This window comes from Carassius carassius, chromosome 29, assembly GCF_963082965.1.
Source record: "Carassius carassius chromosome 29, fCarCar2.1, whole genome shotgun sequence".
NCBI lineage: Eukaryota > Metazoa > Chordata > Actinopteri > Cypriniformes > Cyprinidae > Carassius > Carassius carassius.
Genome location: NC_081783.1, coordinates 27,667,551 through 27,679,563, shown reverse-complemented (window position 1 = coordinate 27,679,563; position 12,013 = coordinate 27,667,551). Strand labels below are relative to the sequence as shown.

Sequence of the window (12,013 nt, the reverse complement as noted above, 5' to 3'; positions counted from 1 at the left end):
TCAAGCATATTGCGGTTGTTACATGTTTACGGCATGGCAACGGCACACCTGCGGCTAGTAGTGACTGCTTACCTCTTTGTCTGCGACACCACTAGCATCTCGATCATTGTCATTTACCGTGGCTTTGCGTGTATCAACCACATTGACAGCCGCCAGTTTAGCGCTGAGCTTCTTAACGGCCTCCAGCAGCATGCGAAAGAACCTGTAATGTGCAAACAGGTCTGTGAGATACTGAGGAAACCCTTTGTGGTGAAGTGGCTGAATGGCTTTAAGCGTACTTCTGCTCCATGAAATGCAGAATCTCATCAGGGGTGAGGAGCTTGTCTTGCTGGTATCGCTCGGGGGGCAGGAAGTGGAAAGTGAGTGTGAAAACTCTTGACTTCTGGCTCCGTTTCTCGACCAAGCGGAAGGTTTCTATCACATCCACTTTGTGAAGCACCTGTCCTCGGAAAGATCAAGAGCACATGGAAGTTTATACACTTACAATGACTGCTGACCTCAATGACCTTTATCATTCTTTTCCAAACCTGTATGACATCCTTTTTACTGTAAAACAAAAAGATGTTTTAGAGTATATCCATATTTCCACATGAGGAAAGTGAATGGGAAATGTGTGGAAATCTCTTGTATTAAATTAGGAGATTTTTTTCCTTTTACTGAAATTCTGATTACACCAACATTTAATGCTATAGAAAGTTCAATAAAGAAGACACAGTAAAACATGATCCATTTGAATCAAGCAAGTCTTCTGAGGACAACACATTTGCTTTATATGATTTAATTAAAGCTTTTAATTACATATGCTTACCTGCTGTGTTAGATCCAATGAGGTTTGACAACTCGATTCTTCCGGATTACTCTTTATGTACTTTTAGTTTTGGTTGCATGCACTTGGAATAGAGAGACTAAAAACCTCACAGGTTTCATTAAAAATATTCTTATTCATGTTTTGAAAAATCTTTTGGAACAACCTGAGGTTGAGGAAATAATGGCTATTTTAATTTTTAGGTTAACTAGTCCTTTAGTTCCCATATTTGAGCACAGGACCATGAAGAAGATTTGAGATCGCTAGTGGAGAGGAAAAGCTTTTTACTGAATAACACAGCACACTGAAACAAGCAGTGCTCACCTCTGACAAACACACACGCGTTATCTTCTTCCGCAGCGTCTTCACACGTTTCAAGGCTTTCTTGTTCATCCGAACAGGAATGCTCATCATAGGGGTTTTGATGTTAGAGCTCGCAACCATGAGTATTTCTCTCAATCTACAGAAGAGGGTTTCACATTGAAAGGTTTTTTGTAGGTGAATCACAATAACACAAAACAATACTTGAAGTCTGCATGCAACTGTGTCAAAGTAGTTTATATTAACATTTAAACTTTTCAAATAAAGGAGAGCGTATTAGTTTTTGATCTGGTGCATGTACAGAGGATCATGAGTATTGACTACTGAATGAATCTGACCTTGGTATACCCAGGGTGACATTCATCTCTCCTCTGCCGGCGAAGTGGAAGGTGTTGAGGGTCATCTGTGTGGAGGGCTCGCCGATGCTCTGAGCTGCCAGCAGACCCACGGCCTCTCCGGGGTCACACAGAGATCTCTGCCACTTCAGCTGCAGGAGATGCTTCAATCTGTCAGCACACACAGAGGGAACTAAACACACTGCAGTGGCTCTCAACCAGGGGAAGAAGAATTCAAATGATTAAAAACAAGACTAAATGAGCATTAAAATAAGCTAAAACACATTAAAATCTAGCTATTTCTAATTTAAACACACCTCCTTAACAACCCCCCCCCCCCCTTTTTTTTGGAAGAACCTAGGTTCCCAAAAGCTGGATATCTTATGTAACCTAATTTTAAAATGTAAAAAAATATATATTTCTTAATACTGAGAAAATCGCCTTAAAGTTGTCCAAATGAAGTTCTTAGAAATGCATATTACTAATTAAAAATGTAGTTTTGATATATATATATATATATATATATATATATATACACAGTAGGGAATTTACAAAATATCTTCATGGAGCGTGATCTTTACTCATGGGCGTCGTATAGGGGGGAAAAGTTAGGACAATTCCAAGGGCCCCTGACTGACAGGGGGCCCAACAAATAGGTAAAAACTAATTTAAATTTTGTATTATATTATACACTATATAAACCATCATCATTGAGTATATTTCAAATAATAATAAAATGAATCAGTTTTTAGCGCTCAAATACACACACAGCAGTCCAAATGTTTATCATGTAGAGTATCTCTCGTAAATACAGTCGGTTATGGATTAAGTGAACGTGAACAGGTGAGTGAAACCTGAACGTGTGGCAGTATTTGATGCATGCCTTCCATCTTAAAAGGACAGCATTCCAAATTAAATACCTGTCATTAATTTTAACCAACAAAAGATGTTAAATAAATGTATACATGTTACGTAAAACCTACAGTATCTGAAAAATGAGTTTAATTTTTATCTCTATTGTATTGGTCTTGTTGTGCTTCTTTAATATATATATATTGCTCCTTTTTCACTTCTGTTAAATGGATAGTTCACCCAAAAATGAAAATTGTCATAATTTATTCAAGATTTTCCAAATGTATTCCTTGATTCAAATTTCTCATAAGCTTAATTGATTTGGTCTAAAGAGAGAAAAATGAATGATTATTTTAATTTGAAAACTACATATAAATTAGCTACCACTGTGTTGATGACTTCATTCCAGGGAGGCATATGCCTTTCGGCCTGTTACAACTTGATGAACCACTGAAACGATTTTGGAAACATTATTTTAAGGTAAAAAATGTTACATAGTGTTGCTTTAAGGACATTTTTATGGTGGCTTTTAATCTTGCATCAAATAGTGAACTGCATACTGTATGCAGACTTGCATTTTCAAATCACCAGCAGTAAATACTGTGCTAGTACTAGCATTGAACTACAAGCAGCGAGACCGTTCCAAGCCTTTGATTAGAGTTATGTAAAGCTTTTGATGGGACAGTTAGATCCTAGAGATGTGGTGACAACAGCTGCCCAAAATTCCTGGCAGCGCCTCTGTCTTTACTTAATATCCTTATGATTTTTGGCATAAAAGAAAAATCTATAATTTTGACCCATATAATGTATTTTGGGCTATTGCTACAAATATACCCCAGTGACTTCAGACTCCAGGGTCACATATGTACGATAGGAAACCTATAAGTCTGCGTGAAATATTATCGTGGACAATGGAGATCCATTTTACTCTGACATGATTTTTCCAAATTTACAATCTAAAAGTGGCCCTTTAATCCAGAAATGTAAATGTTTAACGCTGAATAGTCAACAGAGAGGTCTTACCTATCGGTGTCAATGCTTTCAGAGGAGGTCTGAAATTCCTGCTTGACACTGAACCGATCCAGATATGACTCAACAATGGAGTCGAACGTCTCAGAAACTGAACCGAAGCAGATGTCCGGCCGGTAAAGAGCCAGACACGGGTCTGGACAATGAGACGTCTTCTTTAAATACTTCTTACGGCCAGACTCATCCAGAGCTCTCCAATTCTCCAAGAGCTAAACACACAAAATCTCATTGTCATGTAGGTAATGAAGGCACAAGTGCAAGGCATACCCATCTATAAATGCTTCAGTACCTGTAGAGTGGCTGGCTCTCTCCCATTGGCCAGTGTCTGGTTTTCTACTTGAGACTTCAGCTTGCTCAGTTTCTTCTGCGAGTAGAGCAGGAAGGCACCACCTCGAGGTGAAACACACTCATGTTTGGATTTCCATTTCTTGATAGCCTTAAAGTGACTAAATGTTGCCCCTGTGTCCATTTTAGCCAGAACTTCATCCAAACACTTTGACTTTCTGATCACCTAGAACAGTGCATTATACAAAATGTTAAATGTCGTCTTCCACCAGCGCAATTTTGAACAGACATGTCTATGTAATCTTATTTTAAACGTGATCTTCTCTCAATTAAGTCTTAGTCTGTTGGTTATCTGAATGATTTCAAATTTGCATTACCTTTTATTCATAATCCGTTCACAATAAACCCTGCTGAAATTCTCTTAAATTGTGTTATAATTCTGCTGAAATGCAAGAGAGATTTCCCAACAAAAATAGCAACAACCATGATCAGTAGTCACAATTATTACCTCGTAGTTGTCTTTGATGAAAGGGAACTGCTGCGGCTGAAGGAACTGGGTCTTGGGGATGTCCAGCCCATCCTCTCCATAAAGAAACTGGACCACACTTCCATCACTGTCTCGCACAGTCAGATCGTACTGGACCACCAGACCTTCGAGATGCTTGATCACACACCTGGAGCACCCAATGACAGTATGTGTCACTACACAATGAACCAGAATACTATCTGCTTTCAGTTAGAACCAGATCTACCTCTGCAAATAACCAGAGCGACTGGTTTTGACTGCAGTGTCCACAAGACCTTCACGACCAGCCATACAATGGAAAAAGAACTCCTGAAATATAATAAAAAACTATATTAAATGAATATATCTCCTTAAAATAAGATTGAGACTTTCTGACACAAATCAAGACCAGTTCAGTCTGAACGTACAGGAGGTTTGATCCCCGTCAAGAATCTGCCGGTTACGAATCCTCCAGATCGTGGCTGAGGTTCATAGGGCTGAAAGCAGGGCAGGGACTTCCCAGAAGGCATCAGTGGCGGCCGGCGGCCCTCCAGCTCAATCTGACCCAATAAACAGGAGATCTGCACAGACACAGGAAGATCACAGCTGAATAACATGCCATGCTAACATCTGGCTTGACCTGACCTAAACACTGTCATCACTGATCAACTGTAGACCATTAATAATCACTTGGCTTAAATGTACAGTAGTGATGGGAGGGAAAAAAAAAAGTGATGACTGCTGGTCAAATGTATAAAACTGATCCAAGATCAGGTAAAATTATATGATCAGTATCAAAACTGCCTTGATATTATCGTGGTCGCATGACAATCAGAATCAGAATCAGAAAGAGCTTTATTGCCAAGTATGCTTGCGCATACAAGGAATTTGTTTTAGTGACATAAGCTTCCAGTAAACAGACACACAACAACACACAGAAAAAAAAAAAAAAAAAAAAAAAATTAACGGGAGAATTACAAATTGGCAAATAAATAAGTGTATAAACAATTGTGCTATAAATGATAATGGAATAGGATTGAGTGAGATGCAGGAATGTTCTAGGATGGAGGGGTAACAAATAAATATAAGGATATTGCACATTTTTGCATAAGCATAAGTGGGAAACATTTAACTGTTCATGAGGTAGATTGCCTGGGGGAAGAAACTATTCTTGTGCCTTGCTGTTCTTGTATTTGCGGCTCTGAGGCGCCGGCCAGATGGCAAAAGTTCAAAGATGGGGTGACTTGGATGTGAGGGATCCAGAGTGATTTTCTGAGTCGTTTTCCTCACTCTGGATGTGTACAGTTCTTGGAGGGTGGGCAGGGGAGCACCAATAATCCTTTCAGCAGTCCGAACAGTTCTCTGTAGTCTTCTGATATCTGATTTTGTAGCTGAACCAAACCAGACAGTTATTGAAGTACACAGGACTGACTCAATGACGGCTGAGTAGAACTGTTTCAGCAGCTCCTGTGGCAGGTTAAACTTCCTCAGCTGGCGAAGGAAGTACAACCTTTGTTGGGCTTTTTTCACAATGGAGCCAATGTGATTGTCCCACTTCAGGTCCTGAGAGATGGTGGTTCCCAGGAATCTGAATGACTCCACTGCAGCCACAGTGCTGTTCATGATGGTGAGTGGGGGAAAGTGCAGGGGGGTTTCTCCTAAAGTCCACAGTCATCTCCACTGTTTTGAGCGTGTTCAGCTCCAGGTTGTTAAGACTGCACCAGACAGCCAGCTGCTCAACCTCCTGTCTGTAAGCAGACTCGTCACCGTCCTGGATGAGGCCGATGACTGTAGTGTCGTCTGCAAACTTCAGGAGCTTGACAGAGGGGTCTTTAGAGGTGCAGTCGTTGGTGTACAGGGAGAAGAGCAGAGGGGAGAGAACACACCCCTGAGGGGCACCAGTGTTGGTGGAGCAGCTGTTTGACATGAATTTCCCCAGTCTCACTAACTGTTGCCTATCTGTCAGAAAGCTGGTGATCCACTGACAGATAGAGCTAGGAACAGAGAGCTGGGTCAGTTTGGTCTGGAGGGTTGTTGGGATGATGGTGTTGAAAGCCGAACTAAAGTCCACAAACAGGATCCTCACATAAGTCCCTGTTTTGTCCAGATGTTGCAGGATGAAGTGCAATGCCATGTTGATTGCATCATCCACGGACCTGTTTGCTCGGTACGCAAACTGCAGGGGGTCCAGTAAGGGTCCAGTGATGTCCTTCAGATAAGCCAGAACCAGTTTTTCAAACGACTTCATGACGACGGACGTTAGAGCCACAGGTCTGTAGTCGTTAAGTCCTGTTATCTTGGGTTTCTTTGGAATGGGGATTATGGTGGAGCGTTTGAAGCAGGAAGGCACTTCACACAACTCCAGAGATCTGTTGAAGATCTGTGAAAAGATGGGGGCCAGCTGGTCAGCACAGATTTTCAGACAGGCTGGTGTAACGCCATCTGGGCCTGGTGCTTTTCTTCTTTTGTTTTTCTTGAAGACCTGGCGCACATCATCTTCACAGATTTGAAGAGCAGGAGGTATGGAGAGGGGGATTGCAGGAGGTGTTAATGGTTGTGTAGGGAGATGGTCAGAGTGGGTGTTGGGGGTTTCAAATCTACAATAAAACTCATTCAGGTCGTTAGCAAGTCGTTGATTAGCCTCAGTGCAAGGGGATGGTGTCTTGTAGTTTGTGATGGCTCTCAGTCCTCTCCAAACTGAAGTAGAGTCGTTGGAAGTAAACTGGTCTTCCAACTTTTTAGCATAGGTCTTTTTAGCCGCTCTAATCTCTTTGTTCAGTGTGTTCCTGGCCTGATTGTACAAGACCCTGTCCCCATTTCTGTAGGCATCCTCTTTGGCCTGACGAAGGTGTCTGAGTTTTACTGTAAACCATGGCTTATCATTGTTGAATGTTAAATAAGTCCTGGTAGGAATGCATATATCCTCACAGAAACTAATATAGGATGTTACAGTCTCTGTGAGTTCGTCCAGATCGGTGGTAGCAGCTTCAAAAACGCTCCAGTCTGTGATGTCAAAACAAGATTGTAAATCCTGCTCTGTTTCGCTGGTCCATCTCTTCACAGTCTTTACTACAGGTTTAGCAGATTTAAGTTTCTGCTTGTAGGTCGGTATAAGATGAACCAGACAGTGATCAGAACGTCCCAAAGCTGCTCGTGGAACAGAGTGATATGCATCCTTTATTGTGGTGTAACAGTGATCCAGTATATTACTGTCTCTGGTGGGACAGGTAACATGCTGTCTGTATTTTGGCAGTTCACGGGAGAGATTGGCTTTATTAAAGTCCCCAAGAATGATTAAAACAGAGTCCGGGTGTTGTTGTTCTGTGTCTGTGATCTGATCAGCGAGTTTCTGTAAAGCTGAGCTCACATGTGCTTGAGGTGGAATGTAAACACTAACCAGAATGAGCGAGTGAAACTCCCGCGGCGAATAGAACGGCTTGCAGTTGATAAACTGCGTTTCTAGATCAGGACAGCACATCTTCTTTAACACAGTTGCATCTGTACACCACCGTTCATTGATGTAAAAGCATGTCCCGCCGCCGCGCGATTTCCCCGTTGATTCTGCGTCGCGATCCGCTCTAAACAGCTGAAAGTCCGGCAGATGGAGTGCGCTGTCCGGTATGGCGTCATTCAGCCAGGTTTCCGTGAAACACAGAGCAGCAGAGTGAGAGAAATCCTTATTTGTCCGAGAGAGCAGAAGGAGTTCGTCCGTTTTGTTGGGTAGAGAGCGGAGATTTGCGAGATGGATGCTAGGCAACGGGGTTCGAAATCCGCGCTTCCTGAGTCTGACGAGCGCTCCCGCTCGCTTTCCCCGTCTGCGCGTCCTGAAGCGCTTGATCAGCGCCGCTGCTCCTCCGATAACAATGTTCAGTAAAACGTCTGTATAATAGAAATCCGGAAAAATATCATGTGGTGTGTTCTGCCGAATGTTCAGCAGTTCATCCCTGGTGAAACTGATCGTGTTTGTTAAACAAAAAACAGGAAAAACGAACAAAAACAGTACAAACACTGGAGAGCCAAGCACTGAAGCAGCCATGTGCGGCGCAATCTTGGATTTCAATATGAAACAATAGGTCATACAGGCAAAATAAAAGTTAGTATTCACAGTTTATTTATTGCACAACTGCCACCAGTTACAGCAGATGATTACAGCATTGGACTAGATTTGAACTGAGATGTGTTTTTGAAGCAGGTTTTCACTGAAACTGAAGTTTTCCTTCAGAATAAAAGCTTGAAAGTGCAGAATGATTTGCTGACAGCTGGTGGGTTACATGCAGCCCAAATTCAAAACATCTTTCAAGTGTAGAAATTAGCAAATAAGTATTATAATTTACCTACTGTAGTGTAAAGCAGAAATAATATACCTATAAATATTAATTTTCAATTATTTTCAGCGCGATTGTTGTACAATACATGGCTACTATTGTCATTGTTGTTATTATATTCTAATTTCTTTGGCTTCCTAAAACATCAGTGTGAATGTAATTTAGACCGAGACGATATATCACAAATAAAAACAGGGTTGAGTCCCCTTTAAAGTTCAGGCACAAGTCAATTCACTGACTTTTTTCTGCCTTGAGTTAAGGACACCGGTTGGAGCTCTTAATTTTGAACTCTCAAAGTGCATTAGATCGAATCATTTTACTTTAAAATGTACTTTTTTTAAATCCCAATTTTTCAATTTCAATTTTTGTGCAGTGTTCAAATTTTATTAAATCATCAACTTCTGAAGATTGACAATCACATTCCTGATTTTCCATTCCCGAGTTTAAGACCACTTAAAATAAGAGTTAAAACTTTTGTTATACAATTTAAGACTTATTTAAGACCTATTTTAAGACGTGCAGGAAGCCTGTAAAAGTAGTAGCAATAGTAGTAAAAAAGCTGCTATATTGAGCTGCTGAATGCAGATGAAGGGCAAACGTCACCTGCATAGTGTTTACAGTGGAGCCCTTGGCTCCTGACAGCACCATCAGCTGGAGGTTGTTTTCGGGGAAGGAGCAGTGGAGACCCAGCGGCATGCACACCTGATAACAACAGATCACAAGTGATGAAACCCATCGAGACACAAGCTCTGCATTTCCAAGATGTCCTGTTTAGATGAGCACCTTGTTGATGTTGTTGTTCACTTGATTGACCTCCTCTTTAAACTTCAGGTCCACCATGTTGAAATCTCTCTGGTCTGTGTTCAGATGTGCGTCTTGCCAGCGTTCTCTGGCTTCAGTGTCTCCAGCATCTGCAGGCAGGTTAAACGCAGCCTGGAGAGCCTGTGTTAAAGCAAGAAAGTGTAAGAACATGACCTCTGCTTGAAGACAAGACAAGCACAATACTGAACGAACACAAGGAAATGAAGGGGAGAGACAACAAACATCCAGAGGGCAAAAGATCCACACACTCTTCACAGACAGAGAGAATGGGAGTACGTGACTGTACGATTACAGCCAACATTATGCTTCAAAATTAATAATAAAAAGTCTATCAAACTATCTTTGGATAATTTCTCAATAAATACCCAAATATATATATATATATTTTAAGCATGGAATGTAGAATTGTTGCACAGCAGGATGCACAGATCACTTCAGGTCATGTTTCAACTAGGGATATGCTGGTATCAATTTTTCCTGTTGCGGTTAATTGATAATGCTTTTATCACGGTAAACGGTATTATCACGGTGTTGAAATTTTGTTTTAAAAAAGTGGTCATAATACAGTATAACAGGTTAAATAACTTTTTTTCTTATAACAAAAATAACTAAACATTTAAAACAATAAAGCAATACAGAAAAATATATAAAAGTTAAATGTTTTACACATTAAAGTGCAAAAGAACTATAAAAACCAATAGGTATCACTTTACAATAAGACCTCGTTAGTTAACCTTAGTTAATGCATTAACATTCAACGCAAGGCAAGTTTATTTATAGCACATTTCGTACACAATGGTAATTCAAAGTGCTTTAAATAAAAGAAAGTAAAAAAAAAAGTCTTGAAGAAAAATAATCACAAAAATAAAACAAGCAATTTAAGAACTTGAAAATGAATATGATTTAAAAATTGACTTAAAATGAATTTAAAACCGTTTAAAAATAGAAAATGATTTTACATAAAATACAGGCCAATACATAAAATATAGTGTAATCAGTTCGGACATCACATAGTGCTCATTCAATAAATGCACAGCTAAACAATGAGCAATAGCTACATTTGCTATAGAAGTTATTAATCTTGCTAAAAAATACAAGTCTTAGTTCATGTTAGCTCATTAAATAACACAGTTGCAACTTTAGATTTGAACAATGTGTTATTAAATATTGGAATACCTAAGATTAATGAATGTTCAGAACAATTTTTTCATTGGCAGTTTATGTTAACTAATGAAGCCATAATGTAAAGTGTGAATAAACATTAAAAGATCAAAACACTTTCAAACAATATCTAGGGCATTTGTAGTCCAGATTAAAAAAAATAAATAAAAAAATGAATGTTTGAAGATAAATAGCCTAAAAAGTCTAAATATTTCAGTAGTTGGCTCTGTAATAAACACCATAGGGAAAACATATCTGAATGGTTATTTAAAATTATTTAAATATGGTTTAGAAAGTAACAGCTGCTTTATTTACTGTGTTTACAGGGTAAGGGCTGCATTTAGCGCCATCTGCTGTCAGAGAGTGAATGTGCTTTCATTCAGTGCGTCTCTCACGTGTTCCTCCATGTGCTTCTCATGCACCGCTTGTTTACATCAGAGGCATGCGCTCTTTCAAGCAGCATACAGCGATGTTGTGCATTTTAAGCAGCTGATGGGAATAATATTCTTAAAATGAATTCCAAATTATGAATAATTTGTAATGTATATTTATTCAAGGTATTAAGAAGTGCCCACGATAACAATATCGTGCATATTAATCACCGCAATATATCGCATTACCGAATACCGGCACAAGTCTAGTTTCAACTCAAAGAAGAGGAGATTTTTTACTGTTATAAAGTTTCAAAGATTAGCAACTTGATAAGCAACAGAGAAACTGACATAAGTGAGCTTACAGACCTTACATTACAAAGGAAGTGAATACTTGTATTGCTCCTACTGCAGTTAAAATACATTTTCTAATCAATTTATATATTTATATATATATATATATATATATATATAAAAATAAAAAAAACATTTAGTTTTCTTAGTCAAAAATGAACATTAATACCCAATATGCGGATTTTAAAAAAAAAGTTTTGTAGGGTTAAAAAAATTTGTAATATTACTTTCACTAAACCAAGTAATTTCTCTTAATGAGACATCTCTTCATTGATTTTCTAGTGCGTGTAAATAATCATGTTATAACTTATAAACTTTACTGATAATTCGGCAATTGAAGCTTGACCAGATCATATTTCTGAGAGATGTTTTTATGATATGTTTTTTTCTTCTAAAGGTGCTATGTAACAGGTCAATCTCAGCGAGGTACCTTGGAGCCACACGTGACTGACTTTTGGATAATTTTCCTTCTCTGTTTGTTGGCTCCATCTTTTACTAGAATGTCTTCCACACCTGTCAGAAAAGGAAAGAAAACATTTAATAAAAAGCACCATCCTACCTGATGTGTTCATCCAGACGAGCAGGTATGGAGCGTGACCTTACCCAGGGTGAAGCCACGGTAGAGCTGCAGGTAGGCAGTGAAGAGTCGTGCCAGACAGCTGAGCAGTTTGCCGCTGGTCTCTCCTCCGTAGAGCTCGTAGCAGCAGTGCACCAAACCGTACGCCGAGCTGCCATAGTGAGCCTTATCCAGGACCCCCAGCAAGAGCTCTCCCTGACGAATCACCACCTGAAACACACAGTACAGTACTAAAGCTTTCAAAAACACACCCCATCTTACAGCCTCATCT

General features: G+C 39.6%; 1 protein-coding gene across 1 annotated transcript in view; it reads right to left on the bottom strand.

Annotated features, from left to right (window-relative positions):
- Window positions 1-12,013, bottom strand: part of polr1a (RNA polymerase I subunit A) — a 30,408-nt gene that overhangs the window by 3,081 nt on the left and 15,314 nt on the right. Inside the window, exons 16-28 of the mRNA XM_059516491.1 lie at window positions 11,769-11,952; window positions 11,596-11,678; window positions 9,241-9,399; window positions 9,061-9,159; window positions 4,561-4,713; window positions 4,380-4,462; window positions 4,136-4,301; window positions 3,632-3,853; window positions 3,337-3,551; window positions 1,465-1,632; window positions 1,130-1,265; window positions 279-439; window positions 73-202 (exon numbers count right to left, since the gene is read on the bottom strand). Of these exons, the coding sequence (XP_059372474.1) occupies window positions 73-202; window positions 279-439; window positions 1,130-1,265; window positions 1,465-1,632; window positions 3,337-3,551; window positions 3,632-3,853; window positions 4,136-4,301; window positions 4,380-4,462; window positions 4,561-4,713; window positions 9,061-9,159; window positions 9,241-9,399; window positions 11,596-11,678; window positions 11,769-11,952 (1,959 nt within the window). The remainder of the gene's footprint in view (window positions 1-72; window positions 203-278; window positions 440-1,129; window positions 1,266-1,464; window positions 1,633-3,336; window positions 3,552-3,631; window positions 3,854-4,135; window positions 4,302-4,379; window positions 4,463-4,560; window positions 4,714-9,060; window positions 9,160-9,240; window positions 9,400-11,595; window positions 11,679-11,768; window positions 11,953-12,013) is intronic.